Consider the following 21,822-nt stretch of genomic DNA (forward strand, 5'->3'; position numbering starts at 1 on the left):
TACAATAGCATCGGTTGAAAATGAGGGTGTACCATACCATTTTTAGCCTCTTGGGAGTTAGTGTAATGTCCTGCGGGGGCAAGCATATTGACACCTATGGTGGTGTTAAGGTTTTTAATATGAAAGTTGGGTGAGGTGGTAGGAAGTGACGCCCCAAATCCTATCATATCATAGGAGTAAAGGGACTTTGAAATAAAACAACTAAACACCAACTACTAAGCCAATAATACTTAGAACTTCAACCCATTTTGCAATCAATTATAAAATGACAATTTAAATATTTCTGTTTCATTTGCATTCACAGAATAAGGAAATCATTCTATATAAGTATATAACAAATTATTCATTCTATAAATCAATTAATCATTTCCCAAACTAATAACTTTGTATGATCACAACTATATTAAATATAAAGATTTTATTATATTTAAAAGATTACATAAACAGAATTCTTTCACAAAAACAATGTACTATTAATATGTACACATTACACAACCTGGGGATGACCTCTTGTAAAAAGATAACAAAAATAAAATAAAATAAAAAATAATAATAAAAAAACCTGACTTATGCTTTTATAACAGGTTCTCATTCCTTCTCAGCTATAACAACAAAAACATCTTTTACCGACCACCTTCGTTTCTCCATTTTCCCCGGTGGGTTAATCACAGCTTTCTCAACATTGCCCGAACGATACCCGATCACTATTTCTCTCCTTTGTCGCGCACGCAACAGAATCTCATAAAAACTCAGTTCCTCGCCTTCCTTGATATACAAATCCGCTTGTCTTATATGCATCTCATTCCCCTGCTTCACCAGAAACCGTTAAATAACAAATTATGTTAAACATTAATGATTTAAAAAATACCTCTTCGGCAAAAAGCTCCTCCAGAACATCGTTTATTTGGCGGTCCTCTGCGACCATTGCTAATGCCATACTAACGAGCTCGTTTGAAAGAACATAATCACTGATTCTTGACATAGATAACAGGTTTTTAGTCCTCGGGTCGAGGATTTCACTAATTATAACTGACTTATCTGAAGCCTGCTGCATTTCCCCTATCCAAGAACCTTGTGAGAAGCTACCTTTCCGACCGTGTGAAGCCTTAGCTTCTCTATATGGAAGACGCTTAGCCTGCAAAACAAACATAGTTTAGTACAATAACCGTCAAAACTAAAAATATCATAAATGCCCTTACAAAGAAGTTAATGTATCCAATGTACCCAATTAAGTAAAAATGATTTAATAAATGACCAATTTACCCTTACTTTTGTAAAACAATAAAATTTCATATATGCCCATCTTTAACTTGTTTTTTTTATTCACTCATTTTTAGCTTATATGTGGTTCTACCATCTGATTCAAGTTAGATTGTTTATCATTTGATTATCATGCGATTATACCTGGTTCGATTATCTGATTCGAACATACAGATTCGATATTTCGATTATCTGCCGTTGAGAGAGCAAAACAGAAGTGAAGACGGCTCGATTCGCTAGCTTACTGTCGATGTCGATCAAAATCCAAATGAAAAGTAGAATTTAAACAAATGTAATGAAAAAGGGTAGAATGGTCATTTAAGTAAGAAGTCATTATAGTTTGGCATATATGATATTTTAGTTCTGGTTAAGTATATATGAAAATTTTCAAGTTTGTAAGGGTATATATGAAATTAATCCAAACAGATAGTGTTCAAAAGGTTACATCAAATACCGAAGTACCTGTATATCGCGTATTAATAGCAAAGTAGCAAGAGATCTGGAATCAGCCTGTATTGCTGAATCTTCTACTGATTCATCAGCCAGAATCAAAATCTGTGACAACCAAGATCACTATTATAGTTCATACAAAACATCATGAAACCGCCACATCCATATACACATTTTGTATATAAAATAAAATCTAGTTTTACTCACAGAATCAAAAGATTCCAACGGAAGGCTTTCCAGGTGTCGACGTATAACAGCATTCCCTTCACGATGAACTAATGTTATGTTCATCAATCTCTCGATGTCTAAACCGCCATCAATGAGCTTTTGTTCCCTCACACCTTCAATAACTTCATTAAACATCCATAACTCTGAACCCGGCGCTAAAAAGGCATCCAGTACCTAATTTTGATAAGAAACACAAAAACGTTCAAAGCAAACTTATGAAAAAGATGTTGAACGGAGCACAATGATATTTACAAGGACTAAAAGAAATAATCTTAAAAAAAAAACATTGCTAAATGTCAAGGAAATATTCTGACATGTCTATCCCCAAAGAGTGAGTAATATAAACTAGATGTGGCAAAAACGGGCGGGTCGCTAACGGGTCATAATGGATGAGTCGGGGTTACCACAAATATTTTTGTTCTATTTTTAAAACAGGCCTGTAAACGAACCCAGCGTCCAATGAACTATTCGGCGGGAAGTTTGTTTAAGTCCGTTCATTTAATACACGGACAAACATGAACACATATTTTTGTTCATTAAGTTAAACGAACAATGAACATTAACACATGTTCCGCTCGTTCATTAATGTTCATTCATTTACATTCGTTATTATCTGTTCACTTATTCCCGAACCTTACGCATATTCATACAAATTTATTTATTACTAATATTATTTAAAAAAACATATTGATTTCATATTTTAAAACCCTTGAGTACAATTTATAATCAATTTGATAACTTTGTTTAGATTTAAAAAGTTGGATATCATTGTAAAGATGATGGTATTTTAGACTTTAATTTAAATATTCACCTTTACTTTTATTGGGTGTTCTACGTTTGTTCGTTTATAATTTTAACAAACGGATACAGACAAACACGAACACATTCATTTTCTTAACGAACAATCATAAACACGAAAATCCGTTTTCTTGCCTGTTCATTTGTTCAGTTAAAGTTTAACGAACGAACACAAATAAGCCTCTTTCGTGTTCGTTTACAGGCCTGGTTAAGGTAGGGGGACACATCAGATTCCTTGTAACTTTACCATAATCATATCTTCAATGTCACGGCGCCAACCACACAGAAGAATCTTTTCCAGAGAATTTGGAACAAATGACGCTTTAGGTAATTTTCCTCTCCGCACCTGCAGCATTAAGGCGCAGAAAAAGAATATATTAGGGTTTTACACGACAGAACTCACCACAATCATATCATCAATGTCCCGCCTCCATCCACAAAGTAGAATCTTCTGGGGCTTTCTTGCCGGTCGGGATATGTGTATGAATGGTGCTTCGTTCACCTGATGACCAAATTTATTATACTTATGTAAGTTTTATTTATTATGTTATTCCCCAAACTCGCTTGAATTCCCCACCTCAACGTGCATAAACTAACAACATTCCACATGTGTATCTCATAATGAATGATATCGACGGAGGTGGCGCTACTTCTTAAAAAACTGAACTAATATGCAACAAATGAAATACCAATCATCGTGTTATGAAGGAAAGAAAATCACCATTGGTAATGGAACTGGAGCATATGTGTCATCGTCCTCTGCTATAACAAGAACTTCATCACCTTCTTGTAGAATATAAGACTCGTCCGGATTAAGAATAATTTTCCCGCCACAAGAAACAGACTTTACTCCACAAGGGATAGCGTCCGGAAAGCTAATCAAAACATCCTCGAACGGCATACCATCCAATTGCGGCCATCTTTTAATGTAGAACTCGCAATTTTCAAACCCGAGGATATCTTCCCACACCTGCAAGTTCAAAAACATAATTATAAAATTATAAATCTAATATACCAAAAAAAAAACACTTCAAGAAAGATGAAACATTTACTTGTGCAAGGCCAGGCTGTCTCGCACACTGAATCATTAAACGACCGATTACATCATGTGCAACAACGGTTTCCACAAGATCCCCGCCTACAAGTTTTACAAGAACCTCATTGTCAAGATCACCGAGCTCCACCACAATGTGTCCTCGAAGCCCATCCTTCACTCCAGTTAGACTTAGCACTGTTCTCAAAGCTCTTGCATCACTCTGCATTGGATCATATGTTCCAAAATTAACGGTCATTTATACATAAAAAAGAGTTTTACATGTTTTATATTATTATATTAATAACCTGGTCAGCATTGCCATCTTCAGCTAGAACGATTATTGCACGTGCCTTTGAAACAGATACCTATATAATTTATAAACAGAGTGACTAAGACACTAAGTTTAAACTTTAAACAAATATTAATTTATCAAACATCGAATAACAACCCTTTACCTTTTTTAGATCGGCCAATATTAAAGGGCTTCCGCTTCTACATATTACAGATGTTTCTCTAAAGTCAAATTCCATTTTAGCAATGTCAAGTTCCATCTCTTCTTTGTCACGTTCGGCCATAACTACCACGATCCCTCCACCCAAACTCTCGTTTGCTATAGCAAGTTGATTCAGTAGTGATCCCTGAGTCCATTATATCATTAGCAACAAATCTTTTAACATTTTAACATAATAACGGAAAACTCAAAACTCACCAGTTTATCACTCCAACCAAGAATTAACTTGTGGTCTTTCTTAACCACCTCGCTTCTTCCTTTCCTCAGCGAGTCAAACTTCTCGGATATTGCATCGGTAACAAGTCCAAGCATCATTGCAAATATAAGCATCCCACCGAAACTTATTGAAACCGAAACTAACCGAGGACCAACTCCCTCAGAGTTAGCATGATTACCAGAATCAGCAACATAAGTCCACGATAACCAAAGGCAATCCGCCAAACTATCATCGGTAACACCAAAAAGTGCCAATCCACCAACACCAATAAGAAGCAGAGTTGCAACCAATAATGCCAATGGCTTTGAATAAGGACGGACCGATAAAAACACATCGACCTTATAAGCTATCCGCTTATTTAAAGACGCTTCGTCCTTTAAGTTATCCGGTGATCTCGACTTTGATATGTACTCCACATACTTGAGAAATAGAAATGGGATTGAGAAAATTGTAACCGAGAGAATTAATGATATATTTTTCAATCTTTTATTGGGAATTTGGACACTTTCTTGAGGATCTTGATCATCAAGATCCACTGGTTGCAGTAAATTACAGGCTTGTAATCTCCCATTAAGCTTTGCAATTTGGGCCTAAATAAAATTTGAACAAAGTTATAAAAACCATTTATATAAATTGGTATGGCTGTAAACGAACCGAACCAAAAGAAGCCTTGTTCATGTTTGTTCGTTAAACTTTTATCAAACAAACGGTTTTAAATGTTTTGATAATATAGACTAAATAAAATATATACGGTGGAAAACTGGTTTTAAATCAGTGGCGAAGCTTGGATTAAGGCACCGGGGGGGGACTCAAAATTATACAAAATTTCACAAGCAAAGGGGGGCGGACTTAAATTTTAGGCCGAAAACGGCTAAATTTACATTACGTATAAAAATTTCGACCGAAAACGGCTAAATTTTACACTACGTATATAAAATTTCGGTCGAAAACGGCTAAATTTACACTACGTATAGAAAATTTTGGGCGAACACGGCTAAATTTTACACTACGTATATAACATTTCGGTCGAAAGCGGTTAAATTTACACTACGTATAAAATTTCAGCCGAAAGCTAGTAAATTTACACTACCGCGTAAAATAACAGGGGGGGCGGGGCCACCCCTGGCCCTAAGAGTCCTTCGCCACTGTTTTAAATAATCCCAGCTATTGAGTGTTGGCAAATAACAGTCCCTACTGGCAACATGGCTAACGATGGTCCCATCTTTTAACATACTTTTTTCCCAACGGCCCACAACTAACAGAATCCTAACACTGTTAGTTTAGGCGGATGGAAAAACGTTTTTGGCAGGAAAAATCACATTTTTCGCCAGAATCTCAAACAAACGGACATTAACGAACGGGCACGGCCTTTATTCATGTGCATTCATTTAATTAATCGAACGGAATTTATCATTTCATGTTTGTCCTTCAAGTTTATTAGACGAACGAACGTAAACGAACTTCCCACCGAAAGCTTCAATTAGCTTTGACCTTAAAAGTCAAGTCAAGTCAAAATCAAAATGTTGATGTATTATTATTGTATTACCTGAAGATCACTGGTTTGATTATGCAAAGAAATATTCTTGTGCAACAACGAAGAAAAAGTCGTTATCATAACCGCCACTAAAAACGCCATCTGCCACCGGAGCTTCAACCGGCCGCTTGTAAACTTATTCGAACTTGAGGTTTTATCATCCAAAACCTCATTTTTGGGTGAAACTTGATCTGGGTGTGACGAATTATCAACTTCCGGCGTGGGAGGTATGTGGGTTTGCCGTGAGAAACTTGTCCGGCGTCGGAATCCGGCGTATTTGAGGTCACGGTGAGATGAGGATGACGTGGCGGTGGAGAATCTTCTGGCGGGAGGTTTGTGGAGGTGGTGGCGATGGGAGTGGGAGTGGGAGTGGGAGTGGATGAAGGATGGAGATGGGACCGGGAAGAACCAGTCACGGCTGACGGACGGTGACGGTGGTTCGTGTGAGTCCGCCATCGGTCGTCTATGGTTGGTTATATTTGATTATTAAGTCAACGATAACTGGCCTGTTTTTTCTTGTTTTTTTATAATAACCAGTATTCAGAAACCGGCGCGTTGTGACGGGACCGTTTAACCGAACTAAAAGTAGTTATCAAACATGCATATTAACTCGTATAACATAAGTTCCAATATCTATAAAAAAGTCTTGATTGGTGTTCGAAAATTGAAAACCATAAACTAAAAATAATAAAGAATAAAACATCAAAATGAGCCTACATTGTCGTGACAATTCAAGTGACATCATGATTGCCCGGAAAGAATGCATGATTGCTTGTATAACATACAATATAAGTTTTAATAAAAGGGAATAGTAAATATCTCTCACAATATGTAGAACCAAAAAACCCAACATATTGTAGCTACGAACCGATGCAGTTAGTATTGGCAGTATCAACACAAACTTGTAAACATGAATTAGTAAGCCTAAAAAATATATTTTAAAAGCGTGATATCAAACGTCAAAACACGGATATAAAAAAATGTGATGATAGGACAATTTTAAATCATGAAAAAAGTTCCAGTCATTGTGAAAATGAACTATCACAAATACGAAAACAATGTTTAAAAAAATCATTTAACTGACAAATAAAACATGTAAATTTTACAATTATCCACGTTTAAGGTTTAAATATAATATGTTAAATAAGAGAAATAAAAAAGATTTTTGTGTATTTAAGAGCGTCATAATCTGATAGATGATAAAATTAAAATGAATCTAGTTTAATGAAGACTTGTGACAATTGAGTTTGCATGTGGGGCCACATAATTCGTAGTCTATGCTTGGTCAGTAAAATAATAAAGAATTGCACAGTAAAATGAACAGTAGAATTGTGAGGAGGAATGGATCTGCTTTTTAATATATATATTAATACTTCCTTCGTCCCATTATAAGTGTCCTAATTTGATTTTTCAAGTATTTCTTGTTTAACTTTGACCGACAATATTTTTGTTTGTGTTATATAATACTTGATATAAAATATATGAATGGATTGGGTTTTAAATGTATTTTACATTGATATAATTTCATCTAGTATTATTATTTGACACGAACAAAAATATTTACGGTCAATGTTGCAAATGAAAGACTTGAAAAGTCAAACCAAGACACTTATAATGGGACGGAGGGAGTAATAATAATAATGATAAGTTATTTAATAAGTTTAATACACGAGTTTTAACATGTTTGGGTTTGAGTTTAACATGTTTTATGATTTACGCGACGGGTTAGTTAATTTACCCATCGCGTATAGTGATGGACTTGCACATCAACCCAGAAATGGGCAGCGTAGCGATACGCTACGACTTAACCAACAAGGTCATCTCGTTTCGTGATGACCACGCTAAGTAACTAGGTAACCCGTTTAGTTTTTTAATTAAAAAAACTTAATATACATTTCTAAATTCTTAAATCTAAAGTCACACTTACATACAATTTTTAATTCATGTCCGTTAAAACTCGGTTGCATTGATGGTGGGGTTATATCAAAGAATGATTTTCTTTAATGGTTTTAGGGTCTATGTATTTATATAACAAAAAAAATGTGATTTTTTTTAATATTCACAAACTACTTAACTTGAGTAGTTATACAACTTATACTCGCTCCACACAACTCATCACACTACTCGGAATAAAGAGTTGGTTTCCCCACATTACTCGACTACTTGGAAGGGGGTGCTTGGAGGCTCCAAGTAAACCGCCCCTTATCCTTACTAAATTAATTTGATTCATGTCTACACATAAAGGGTCAATAACTCGAATGATGTCTCCTATATTTAGAAGAATGTAAAATGAAAGTGAAGAAATGATAATCACTTATTTCACTTATTTTGAATTTGGATTAAGATATTTTATATATTTTTTCATAATAAGTTAGTTAAAAACAAGGTATTGGCACACTAATTTTCTTAATCTTCGTCTTTAATTCTATTATTAATAGGGTGTTGTTAAACGTATAGTCTCTATACGATTTTTACTAAATGTACACTCTCTTTGAACTTAGTAAATCAATTACCATTTACCCTTAATGTTATTTATATACATATTAGTCCATCCAACATTTTGTGTCACTTAATAGTATTCACTAAATATATTAAATTAAAAACTATTTTGTTATTATTAATTAGTTTTATTATTATCATTGTTAATATATATATATATATATACTAGCCAGTTGCCAGCGCGATGCAGCGGTGTACGTATAAACGCAACCGGTGTTAGTATGTTTGTAACCTCGCAACGTTACGTGTGTAACCCGGCGTTGGTATGCATTTAACATGGCATCGGGTGTGTAACCAGTGCCCATAAGTGCGCCGCATAATGCATATACATGAGCAACCTGGTATGTATAAACAATGACATCCATGTAACTGATGCTTGAACGCGCATAACAGGTGGCGACAAGCAAGAAGCAAATATGAAATGTACAATAATTTCAAATAAACTACTTTGAACCCAATCCTTTTTTACGAATCTGTTTCGACCCGAAAATGTTTTAACCCGAAGCCCGTTTTGACATTAACCCTTTCGATCTAAACCCATCCCGACATGAACTAAATTAACCCTTTGTGTATTAACCTGTTCCAACCCTAACCCGTTCCAACACCATTAGTCGAGCATACCCGACTCATTGCCGGTAATAACTGGTAATCATGTAAAATGTTAGTTTTTCTAAAATTAATAAACTATAATAATACCATAATCAAATTAAAGATAATAAAATGCTCGTTTTTATGGTGTACTTTTTCAGAAAAAATATTAACGTGTGAAAAAGTTACGATCGTTTAAACGTCGTGGGGGTAGTTGGTTAATAATTAGGGGAAAATATATAACTATTTAATATATTAACAAAACTTTGATTGAAGTTGAAGAACCATTATTGTATATTATTTTTAGATATGCAAAGACTATTTTACCCCTAGATTCTATGAATTGTTACTTGTAAAATATGCAACAAAAGTGGTACCTCTTAAAATTTCTTAAAATTTAAGAGGCCTCTCACTCCTATATTATATATATATACACACACACACACACATATATATATATATATATATATATATATATATATATATATATATATATATATATATATATATAGGGAATGGTTCTTTTAAGAACTCCATTTTTGTGGAGAACTCTAAGAACCTTTAATAGTCATTGATCATTTTAATCAATGGTTGTAATTAGATTACGGTATAATTGTAATTAAATGAAAATGTAAGACTGAAGAAACACTAACCGGACCCCGGGCAGATTACTGGTAACCTGGGGGTTAGATAGATGTTTCCCACGAGGGGTTAGACCTGGTAAAGATGGTTCTTCTGATAACCTGCAAAACAGACACCGTGAGCTTGTCACTGAGAAGGGGGGGCGTTCCTCCTTGTGACCACCCTCCGGCGTGAGAATCAGACTAGATTGCTCTTTAAATATAAATGTATATTAAGAGATTGCTAGAGCAGATATCAGGTATAATATGATAAGATATGATAAGATGAGATGGTCATACCATTTGGGGTATTTATAGCCGAAGGTAGGTTTCCAAGGAGATGTGGCCGGCTGCAACAGTATTCCTGTTCTACCAACTGTGGCCTACGCACGTGCCCTGCTGGTAGTTGGTGGGTAGGCAGCGGCTGATAGTGACCAGGCCTACTGTGTACTATTCCTTTTTCACCAACTGCCGGCTATGCACGTGGTATGACAGGAGTTGGTGAGTAGGCAGCGGCTAATAGTGACATACAGTACAGGAGCATGCTGCTCGCCATACTGTTGTCAATAAGCTGTCGTATCTTTAGTCAGATCTTTTGCCCATACCTCGTCAGGTACAGTACAGAAGATCTTCCCGTATCGTACGGACTGGCTTATTTGGGCGGGAGTATTCCCCCTCCCGCCCTTGTGCGGGACTGTTCCCGGCTTTGCTCATTCCTTCAGGTGACACTGAGTGATTGAGAGCTAAGTGCCTTGTGCGTGTAGCCTTGCAGCGCGGGTGGCCTTCCCTGATGGCTTGTATCCGCAGCTGCGGGAACAGGCAGAGTCCTTCATTGGGAGGCATTTCCTGCGGGAACAGCTTGCGTACTGCGCGTAAGGACGTCACGTCTCTGAGCATGGTTGGTCCTGCGGATCCAGTTGGTTTCTGCGCAGACGTCCCTCTTCAAGGTGAGTCTTGCGGGTCCAACTGGGCTCTGCTGGGACCTACCTCTTCAAGTCCCCCCAGTCCAATGTTCTTCTCATGAGTGTTTAATAAAGTGAGGTGAACTTTTGGACTTAATCAAAGGGTTTTGAAAAGGGTTTTTTAAGGTTTTCCATGGGGATTCTTCCCGCGGAAGTCCTTGTCACTTGCAGAAATTCCCGAGTTTTCTGCTTGATCTTTGGGTATGATGCGGGTAGGTCTGTAACCTCCTCGCAAGTCAGGAGCGTTGAGTCCCACTTGTGTGGATTCTCCATGAGGTTTTGGTTGTTTTGAACATAGTGATCAATTATGTTAAAACCACCAATTCCATCCTGGAGCTTCAAACAACGTAGTTCTCGACGTCCCCGCTATGCGGGGATGTTATATCCGTTTCCGCAAGCATTGCCCAGAAGATCCTTGGTTACAATTCCCAGCGGAGCGCTAGGTATGTGAAGGGTTTTGCCTTGACACTCTACCCGCGCTCGTCTTACGGTTACTTTACTTCCAAGGTATTCCTGGCGTCAATTCCCTGCGGGTGCTAGGTATGTGAAGGGTTTTGCCTTAACACTGTACCCGCACCTGTCTTATAGTTACTTGGTTGCCGAGGTATTCTTGGCTTCAATTCCCTGCGGGTGCTAGGTATGTGAAGGGTTTTGCCTTTACACTGTACCCGCACCCGTCTTATGGTTACTTGGTTGCCAAGGTAAGGGGTATTTTCCCGCTTACTTTTGAATCTTTTTGAATTTTTTTTGAAATTCGAAGAGTTGGTGAGGATAAGAACAGTCCAAACCTCTGAAACGTCGTGCGACGGTTTCTTCTGACTGTGTCAGGACGTGCAGGAAGTTATGGTGACGTGATAGTACATGGTCATTCCAGACGCTTTTTCAGGCGCGTGGGCGCGATTTTTCGGGCGCGTGGCCGCGAAATTAATGGTACGCGTCCTGTCAACAGCTGTTGCCAGCTTGCTTTTTGCCACGTGTCATAGTTTCATTGCACCTTCGATTTCTCTCTCCTCCGCATTAAATTCATCGCATTAATTGCGATTAGTATATAAAGGGGGAGAGGGTTCTTTGTAATCCACACTTTCATTCTTCTCTTCATCTTAAGAACGATTTCCGGCGAATACTCATCTTTCAGTCGAGCATTCTCTTGAAATCGTTTTCTTCTTTCTTTTGCAAGATGTCGTCTCGTGATCTTGAGTCTACAGCCGATGACAAGAGTACTGCTGGCGAGTGCCAGTGTGCTCTGCCTGGCGATCAGTATCAGTACATCGTCAGGAAGTTCATGCTCGAGTCTCTCGAGCCTGAGTTTCCTGAACCCCACCAGACGGTGTATGATGCCCCCAGAGGCAAGATCGGGGTTTATGCTGCATTCTTTGTTTATGGGAATCTTAGGTTCCCATTGACAAAGTTTGTTTTCCGTGTCCTTGAGAGGCACGGTGTGCACCTGGCCGAGGTGCACCCGATGGCGATTGCCAAGATTCGGCACTTCGAGTGGGTGTGCCGGATTCTGGGCATTGAGCCATATGTTGACCGCCTGATGACCTTCTATACTTGGAGGTGCATCCAGGGGTGGTATACGTTGATAACCCGGATAAAGGGTTTGAAGATTTGCGCAACCGAGCGCAGTTTTCGCGCGTGGAAGCGGGAGTTCTTCTACATCTCCGCTCGCGCCATCCCCCTTGCCATGAAATTCAAGAACGGGCAAGCCCTTCCCAGCCTTCACGCCTCCAACTACGAGGAAGCGGAATGGTTTTCGAAGATATCTCGAGTCCAATCTCCGGTTTACCGGTTTGCGGAGTCCGGGATGGTGATGCTGGGGATGAGCCGGGTGTGGAAGGAGGCGGATGCGCATAAGATCCCAATCGTCCTCGAATACGGTTCGAACTCTGTTCCTTACGGTATGCTTTGTTTCTTTTTGTTGATTTAGAATCCCTTCTAACTTTTTTCCTGTTTATTTCAGAGGGGAACGACTTGCAGTCGCTCCTGAACCCGCGGGAGGCTGACGGTCCCGCTCGGATGGGTACTCGCGCTCTAGACGAGAACGAGTTGCCCATCCTAGAACAAACGGCGGATCGGTTCGTGGAGGTCTATCCGCTAGGCCACGAGATCCTTAGCGCCAGGCGGCCAGGTAAGGCGCTATTCGACCCTCGACCCCTCAATGTTGAAACCTCTGCTGGAATTCCTTTAATCGTATGTTCTGATGAATAATCCGCAGATGGTCCTCCGTTGGTGCGGAAGAAGAAGGCTGCCGGCGGGAAGGGGAAGGAGAAGGTGGCCTCCACTGCCGATCCAGAGCCTCGGTCTGATTCGGAGACCGAGAGCGAAGAGGTGGCGGGGAATCCCGGTGGTGATAAGACCACCGCTCCGGAGGTTGCGACTGTCACCTCCGGAGAGGCCAAGAAGACGACGGTGACCGGCGCAAAGAGGCCGGCTCCATCGGGTTCGTCCCCGCCTCTCCGTACCTTTAGGCTCAAGAAAACCCGTAAGTACAAACTTCCTTTATCTTTAGCTTCATAGTTTAATGTCGTTTAACACTTATCTTCTTTACGCAGGCGTGGATGTTGACGCATTCTAGGGTGGAGCGCAGAGGAGTACTTCTCCGCCAATGACGGTAGGCTTGGTCAGCCTACCTGAGGCGTCGACCCAGGCGCCTGCGCCTGCTTCCGCTGGTTCAGTTGCTCACTCCTTTGAGCCGACTGTTCCAGCTGAGATGACGTCACCGCCGGCTGTGAGTGCTATTTTTACAGCATCTTTCACCGAGCCGGCGGTTACTTTTGCTGCGGATTCCGCGGCGGCGACTGCAGCGGCTGCTACCATGCCCCCGTCATCGGCAACGACGGCCGATCCATCAGGTACGCATGGGGCTTCTCGCCAATCTCTGCCACCTTCCCATCTGCCTGACCTCTTGGATGGATTTCCCTTGGGTTCAGGTGATGGGTTCGGCGGCTATCGGCCTGTTATTGACCCTACAGGTGCGTAGGGTTCTTTTGGCCCATTTTATATATATATTTTTTTTATCTTTTCCTAACTGCTTTATGTTTTTTGCAGTGTCGGATTCCAATGAAGTGTATGTTCCACGATGGAACATTCGCCGAGGAACAACCCTTCGCACCCCTGGGGAGTGCGTGGAATGGGCTCGTCACGCTGCTCCCAGTGGTGCGTTGGGGGAAGCCATGGCTAGCTACCAGGAGGGTAGGCTAACCAATGAGCTTCGGGTTCTCCTGGCCCGGATGCAGCCGCGCGTCGAGCTGCTTTGTCGTGAAAACGACAAGTTAAAAGCAGCTCGCCTTAAAGAAGTGGCTCAGGCGCGGGCTGTCCGGGAGGAGAACCAAAGGCTTTCCGCCGTGGCTGCGGAAAAGGAGAAGGCCTTCAAGGCCCTCGAGGTTGAAGTTCAGGCTCGACTCGAGGCCCGTTCCAAGGCTGCACAAGCTGTTAATGAACAGCTTCGGCTGGCTAAGGAAACTGCGAGGAACGCAACCGAGAGGGCCACCAAGGCTGAAGCTGTTGCTGAGCCTCTACGCGTGGAGAATGAAGAGCTTAAAGCCAAATTAGAGGCTCTCCAGCAGGCTCATGATGCCTTGGCGATGGAAGACGCCAAAAAGCTCAAGGAGATCTTGGACCAGAGGGGGGTGCTTGACCATACTGAGCGGAAGCTAAAGGGCGTCGAAGAGGCTGCGGCTAAAGAAGTGTTGCTTGCCAACCTTAACAAGAGTGAAGCCGAACGCGCCCGTAACGAAGCTCAAGCTGCCCTCCAAGAAGCTCTGGTTGCCAAGGAATGGCTTCTTCGAGAATCGTTGTCTCAGGTATGTTTAGCTTCATGTCTTCACGCTTTTCTTTGTAAATAGAAAAGGTTTTGACACTTGTATATTTTCTTGTAGGTTGTGCATCGGGTCTTCTCAGAGACCTCTTATGATGATGCTATGAGCGCAGCCCTCAACGCTTCTCACGAGGATGGGGAAAAGGCCGGCTTCCTGCTTGGTCTAGGGTTCGTTGAGAAAGGCATCCCGCCTTCCAACTTCCCTTTGTACAATGTTGATACTGAAGCTGTTTACGACCAAGCAGTGAATCAGTACGCCGCCTTCCCGCATCCGGTGGTGGAGAAGGTGAATCAAGTTGCTGCTGCTGATGATGGGTTAGCTATCCTTAAAGCTTTCCTTGAACTGCCACGATCTACTGATGGTGCTGGTCCAAGTGGAAGTGGCCCTGAAGCTTGATCCTGAAGATCCCTTCCCACTGCTAGGATAGATTTATCTTGTATAGATTTATTTTCTTGTAGGCGGGTAGTTACCCGGCCATTCTTGTAATGAATCATTGTGAAATATAAATCTTTTTGCGGGTAAGACCGCTACTTTCATTGGATTCCTTGCTTTGTAAACGTTATATGATTTGCATACTTTAGTTTAAATTAGCAATTTTCCAAGTGTTTAGAATAAGTTAACCTTTGAACGTGGTAGATAATAGGTTGAAGTTTTGCTTCCTCTTTCGTGATTGTGCGGGTAGGACCGTCACTTGCACTTAGTAGGATGGCTAAACTTTACCTATATCTGACCTGCGTGTAGGTTTTCCTCAATTCTTTTTGAAATTTCTAAGTGTTTCGGATAAGTTAACCTTTGAACGTGGTAGATAATAGGTTGAAGTTTTGCTTCCTCTTTCGTGATTGTGCGGGTAGGACCGTCACTTGCACTTAGTAGGATGGCTAAACTTTACCTATATCTGACCTGCGTGTAGGTTTTCCTCATCCTTTTTGAAATTTCTAAGTGTTTAGGATAAGTTAACCTTTGAACGTGGTAGATAATAGGTTGAAGTTTTGCTTCCTCTTTCGTGATTGTGCGGGTAGGACCGTCACTTGCACTTAGTAGGATGGCTAAACTTTACCTATATCTGACCTGCGTGTAGGTTTTCCTCATCCTTTTGTTAGAAATTCTGTTTTGAATAACCGTTCGACGCGCGGTTGTTAATAGGTTAGTGTTCAGTTTCCTCTCATGATTCATGCGGACAGACCAGCAGTTTCATTTAATGGGATAACTGAACTTTTCCCCTTCAACTGACCTGCGTGAAGGTTTGTCGTTTTTTGGGTTTATGCGGGTTTTGCCGCCTTCCCCACGCAACGATTTTCCACGTAATTATGCGGTGAAAACCGGCATATTAGTGTTAAATAAATTAACCGTTCGACGCGCGGTTGTTAATAGGTTAGTGTTCAGTTTCCTCTATCATGATTCACGCGGATAGACCGGCACTTTCATTTAATGGGATAACTGAACTTTTCCCCTTCAACTGACCTGCGTGAAGGTTTGTCGTTTTTTGGGTTTATGCGGGTTTTGCCGCCTTCCCCATGCAACGACTTTCACACTTATGTATGCGGTGAAAACCGGCATTAGTGTTGATAGTTCATAAAGTATAAATGTAAAATCATCAGCGTCGATGTCTTAAGGAGAATCATTTCCATTAGAAGTGGCTCTTGGCCTTTTCTTTACAAATTTGGAATTGATCTACATGCAAACTGTGTAATTGAGCTCCCTTCCATGTTGTTGGGATGGGAGTGCCATCGAGCCGATACGCACCTGGTTCGGGATCTCGTTCTTTACGCAACATGTAGTCCACATTGAAGCTGGAATTTTTATTCGTGTTTTCCCCAGCTGGGGTTCTACACGCATCAGCCTGCTCAGCGTTCATTGCGCCACGAGGTGCGCGAGCGTCCCATCTCTGACAAATGCTTCGACCATGTCCTTTACGTCTATGCATTCTTCAGTGTTGTGGCCTTTTGTCCTGTGAAAGTCACAGTATTTGCTCCGATCAGCATTGTGACGATGTCGGATTATTTGAGGCTTTGGCCATGGGAGCTCCTCAGTAGCGAATATCTCGGTGACGCTTTTGGTGAGCGGCGTCCATCTGGAGTTCTTGTTTGACTGTACGTTATCCCTTCCGCCTAACCGATGCTGTAAGCCAGATGAGGTGTCAAAGTTTACCCTTGACTGCCAAATACCTAGCTTCCGCTTTTTGTTTAATCGGGCGGTAAGGACGTTGTCTTCTCTTGTTTTCTGGGTGTAGAGGTTTGTGCTCTGTGGGAGATCTCTACCCAGTTGTAACACCCCGACCGATGGCGGATTATACATCGGGGCGCCACGTATTGTTTCATTACTCGCGACACTATTTGGGTGTCAATATTTAATAAATACATTTCATTGCGCACGCTCAGAACATGACATAAAGTAACATAAATCATATCATAACTTAAAATATTCAAATAACATAATTTGTCTTGTTACATTTTAATCTAGGTCCAAACAAAAGAAAACATCCTACGCGTCCAAGAGATTCCCAAAAGCAGCTACAGCAAACCTGAACATGTGTTAAAATAAAACGTCAACACTTGCGTGTCGGTGAGAAATCAAGTTTAATAGATATAAATAGATAACAATATCTGCGCGCATCATGTGTATAACTGGTGTTCAACAAGGGTGTAATCAGATTGTGATCAAGCCTTAGATCATAGCTCATAGTTCAATCCGTGCTCCCAATTGAGCACAAAAACAAGAAAACTGTGCAAGTGTAAACAAAAGAGAAATCATAAACGATAGTTATCCCGTGTTCATCTAATGGATCCATGAAAACTGCGGAATAGGCCGACAAGACGGTTAATGATCCACACATACAAATAAACAGCCAAGTCTACGTCCATAACACATGGGGTTTTGCGCGACAAAAGTTTATAAACAAGTTTAAGACTCAAGTTTGTACGAACACATGAACATCCCAAAACATTAAAAATAAAAAGGGATTAGGTACGAGATTACTCACCTGAAAAAGGTGTGTTGAAAGATAATGCGAGATCCAACTTTTAAACAAGCGAAAGTTAACCTATAAATAGAGATTATTGGTTTAATGATTTGTTTTATGCCTTGAATATATGTTAGCTTAGTAATATGTATCTTTAACAAATTATTATATATTATATATTACCGGAAATCTGGGCAGGACAAGGGAAAAGACGAAGGCAGGGAGAGGAGGCGGCTGAGGAACAACGGCAGAGGGCAAGGAGAAGAGAGCAGAGAAGAGTTTAAGTGTTTGTGTGTATAGTGTTAAATAACAAGAAAATAGTATTATATATAGGGAAACCCTAGGGAACACAATCCCTTAAAAAGAGGAAAAGATCTTATCAAATCAAGCAAAAGATATCAAAAGGCAAAAGATTCCAAAAGCAAAAGATACCAAAAGATATGGCAGCCGGGGAACAGGAAAAAGGGCTGACAGGTTACAGAATAAAGCATGGGAGGAGTCAGATAAAGGTACTGGTCAAGGCATGGGAAAAGCAGATTTCAAAAGATAATGTCAGTCACTTTTTCTGTCAACCAATAGGATTGGTGCGCATGCTGCGCCGAAAGTGGCTTTTCGGACAGATGTCGGACTGACCTAGAGTGCTCAAACAAAAGATAAGATATCACAAAAGAATACAGGCTGACCTAAACAGAAGAAAAGACTTAAGGTCTAGCGCGAGAAAATTCGAGCGCACGCGCGCGAGGGCGAAGGCAGACAGAACAAGCCTTAGCGCGTCGCGGGAAGAACTAAAATCCTTAGCGCGCCGCGGGAAGAACTACCATTCTTAGCGCGCCGCGGGAAGAACTACAAATCCTTAGCGCGTCGCGGGAAGAACTACCGTTCTTAGCGCGCTGCGAGAAGAACTACAATTCTTAGCGCGTCGCGGGAAGAACTACCGTTCTTAGCGCGCTGCGAGAAGAACTACAAATCTTAGCGCGCTGCGAGAACAGTTCGCCTCGCGTATCGCAGGAACAACTGGTCTTCGCGCAGGCTTCCTTGTAAGGAGTCTGGCGCGTGGAGCTGCGCAGACATCCTTAGGCGGGAAGAACCAAAGGACAAGCAAGGAGTTAAGAGAAAAAGGGTTTCAAGGCTTAAGGGTTAAGCAAAGAGGCGGGACGGCGACAAGAGAGAAAAGAGGCGGGACGGTGACAAGAAAGAAAAGAGGCGGGACGGCGACAAGAGAGAAAAGAGAGGCGGGACGGCGACAAGAAATTATTATTATTAGTATGTAATATAAAAATATATGTATATATATAATTTATTTAATGTTAAATTTACAAAGATTAATAATCAAATTTTAAATTATAATAAAAGAATCGGATTCGAAAACGGGTACATGGGTCGGGTCGGATTGGGCAGTTGTCACAGTCTCCCCTACTTTAAGAAATTTCGTCCCAAAATTTATCTCGAAGTAGGTTGCGCAAAGAAAAGGTGCGGGTACTTGATCTTCATCTGATCTTCCCTTTCCCAAATGAACTCGGCTCCGCGCTTGGACTGCCAACGAACTTTAACAATAGGGATGCGACTGCGCTTGGTTTGCTTTACCTCGCGATCCATAATCTCAACAGGCTTCTCCAAGAAATGCATAGACTCATCAACTTGAACTTCATCAAGTGGTATGTGGAGGTTCTCGTCAGCTAAACATTTCTTGAGATTGGATACATGGAAAGTTGGATGCACATTGCTGAGCGCGGGCGGCAGGTCCAGTTTGTAGGCAACTTTTCCCACCCTCGCAAGAACCTTGAATGGACCAACATAACGAGGTGCAAGCTTACCTTTCTTCCCAAAGCGGACAACACCCTTCCAGGGCGACACTTTGAGGAGAACAAGATCACCAACTAGAAATTCGAGAGGCTTCCGCCTGCGATCTGCGTAACTCTTCTGTCGGCTTCTGGCAGTCAGCAGATGATCACGGATCTTGGCGATTTTATCGGTTGTCTCTTGAACTAGTTCGGGTCCTGTGATTTGAACTTCACCCACTTCGCTCCAACAAATCGGTGAGCGGCACTTTCGACCGTAAAGTGCTTCAAATGGGGCCATACCGATGCTGGAGTGATAGCTGTTATTATAAGAGAACTAGATCAGAGGTAGGTGTGAATCCCAATTACCTCCAAAATCAAGAACACAAGATCGGAGCATATCCTCAAGGGTTTGGATGGTTCGCTCAGACTGTCCGTCAGTCTGAGGATGATATGCAGTACTCATGTCCAAACGAGTTCCTAACGCAGATTGGAGAGATTTCCAAAAGCGAGATATAAAACGGCCATCGCGATCGGATATGATGCTCAAGGGAGTACCATGACGGCAGACTATTTCCTTGACATAAAGATGCGCAAGTTGTTCAACACGGTAAGTTTCACGAATGGGCAGAAAGTGGGCAGACTTGGTCAATCGACCCACTATTACCCAAATGCTATCATGTTTGCTTGCGGTCAAGGGTAACTTGGTGATAAAGTCCATCGCTATACTTTCCCATTTCCACGTAGGAATTTCAGGTTGTTCGAGCAAACCAGATGGGCGTTGATGTTCAGCTTTTACCTTAGAACAAGTTAGGCATTTAGCTACGAACACAGCAATATCCTTTTTCATACCAGGCCACCAATAAGAAAGGCGCAAATCTTTGTACATTTTGTCAGCACCAGGATGAACGGAATACCGAGATTTGTGCGCTTCACTCAGTATGACAGAGCGAAGATTCTCATCGTTGGGGATCCAAATGCGATTGAGATAACAAAGAATTCCATTCAGGCTAGGGACTAGATGTACTTCTGCACCACACGCTAACTCGGCGCGTAGGTTGCCTTTGCTGATGGATGCGTGCTGCGCGTCACGAATGCGCGATTCAAGATCGTTTTGAATCGGCGCGAAGCGAAGCTGCGTGCGCTGCAAGATACAGTTAAGCTGGCTGGGTTTACGGCTGAGCGCATCGGCTACCACATTAGCCTTTCCAGGGTGATATCGGATTTCACAATCGTAGTCGCTGATGAGTTCGTTCCATCGGCGTTGTCTCATGTTAAGTTCCTTTTGATTAAAAATGTGCTGAAGGCTTTTATGGTCAGTGTAAATGATACACTTAGTCCCATAGAGGTAGTGTCTCCAGATTTTTAAGGCAAAAACAATTGCACCAAGTTCGAGGTCGTGAGTCGTATAGTTCTTTTCATGAATTTTAAGTTGCCTAGACGCGTAAGCGATAACCTTGCCTCGTTGCATAAGTACACAACCGAGACCTTGGTTGGAGGCATCACAATAAACGACAAAGTCATCAGTACCCTCAGGTAACGCTAGAACAGGAGCTTCGCACAACAATTGCTTGAGCGTCTGAAAGGCTTCTTCTTGCTTAGAGCCCCAAATATACGGTTTGCCTTTGTGCGTTAAAGCTGTTAAAGGCAAGGCGATTTTTGAGAAGTTCGCAATGAATCGCCGGTAATAACCAGCTAAGCCCAAAAAGGAACGGATTTCGGTAGGAGTGGACGGTGTAACCCAGTTCTTGATTGCTTCAATCTTGGATGGGTCGACATGAATACCCATCTTGTTTACAACATGACCAAGAAACTGTACTTCATCCGACCAAAATTCACACTTGGAGAGTTTGGCAAAGAGTTGTTCGGTTCGAAGCTTTTGCAACACCAACTGAAGATGTTGCTCATGCTCGGCCTTGGTTTTGGAATATACCAGAACATCATCGATGAACACGATCACGAATCGGTCCAAGAAAGGCCTACACACCCGGTTCATTAGATCCATGAAGACAGCGGGTGCGTTGGTTAAACCGAAGGGCATGACCAAGAATTCAAAATGGCCATAGCGGGTTCGAAAGGCAGTCTTGGGAATATCCTCTTCGCGGATACGCAACTGGTGATAGCCAGAACGGAGATCGATCTTGGAGAAACAAGAGGCACCTTGGAGTTGATCAAAGAGGTCGTCAATACGCGGTAAGGGATACCGGTTCTTAATGGTGAGCTTGTTCAGCTCGCGGTAATCGATACACATGCGAAACGATCCGTCTTTCTTTTTAACGAACAACACCGGAGCACCCCAGGGCGAAGAGCTAGGGCGAATGAATCCTTTAGCGGTCAACTCTTGGAGTTGACTTGCTAATTCTTGCATTTCAGCGGGTGCAAGTCGATAAGGAGATTTGTCTACAGGGGATGCACCAGGGACAAGATCAATACGAAACTCGACTTCCCGAGCGGGAGGTAAACCAGAAAGATCATCGGGAAAGACTTCAGGAAAGTCACGCACGATGGGAATTTCAGAAAGTTTCTTCTTTCCTTCATCGGGTTTGACCACATGGGCTAAGAAA

At 41.6% G+C, this 21,822-nt stretch overlaps 1 protein-coding gene across 1 annotated transcript; it reads right to left on the reverse strand.

Moving 5' to 3' along the window:
* Positions 1-539: 539 nt before the first annotated feature.
* LOC143564899 (ion channel CASTOR-like) lies at positions 540-6,490 on the reverse strand. The gene is made up of 11 exons (XM_077052036.1): positions 6,047-6,490; positions 4,482-5,090; positions 4,228-4,410; positions 4,078-4,137; positions 3,789-3,992; positions 3,458-3,706; positions 2,984-3,082; positions 1,918-2,112; positions 1,723-1,815; positions 869-1,135; positions 540-807 (listed from the first exon to the last, which is right to left on the reverse strand). Exons 1-11 carry the CDS (start codon positions 6,488-6,490, stop codon positions 589-591), a joined length of 2,622 nt encoding a protein of 873 aa, XP_076908151.1. The 3' UTR covers positions 540-588.
* Between the last annotated feature and the right edge of the window lie 15,332 nt (positions 6,491-21,822).

The sequence above is a fragment of the Bidens hawaiensis genome, unplaced genomic scaffold, assembly GCF_021521415.1.
Source record: "Bidens hawaiensis isolate Kalapana, Puna unplaced genomic scaffold, B.hawaiensis_p1.1 tig00022174_1, whole genome shotgun sequence".
NCBI classification, from domain to species: Eukaryota; Viridiplantae; Streptophyta; class Magnoliopsida; order Asterales; family Asteraceae; genus Bidens; species Bidens hawaiensis.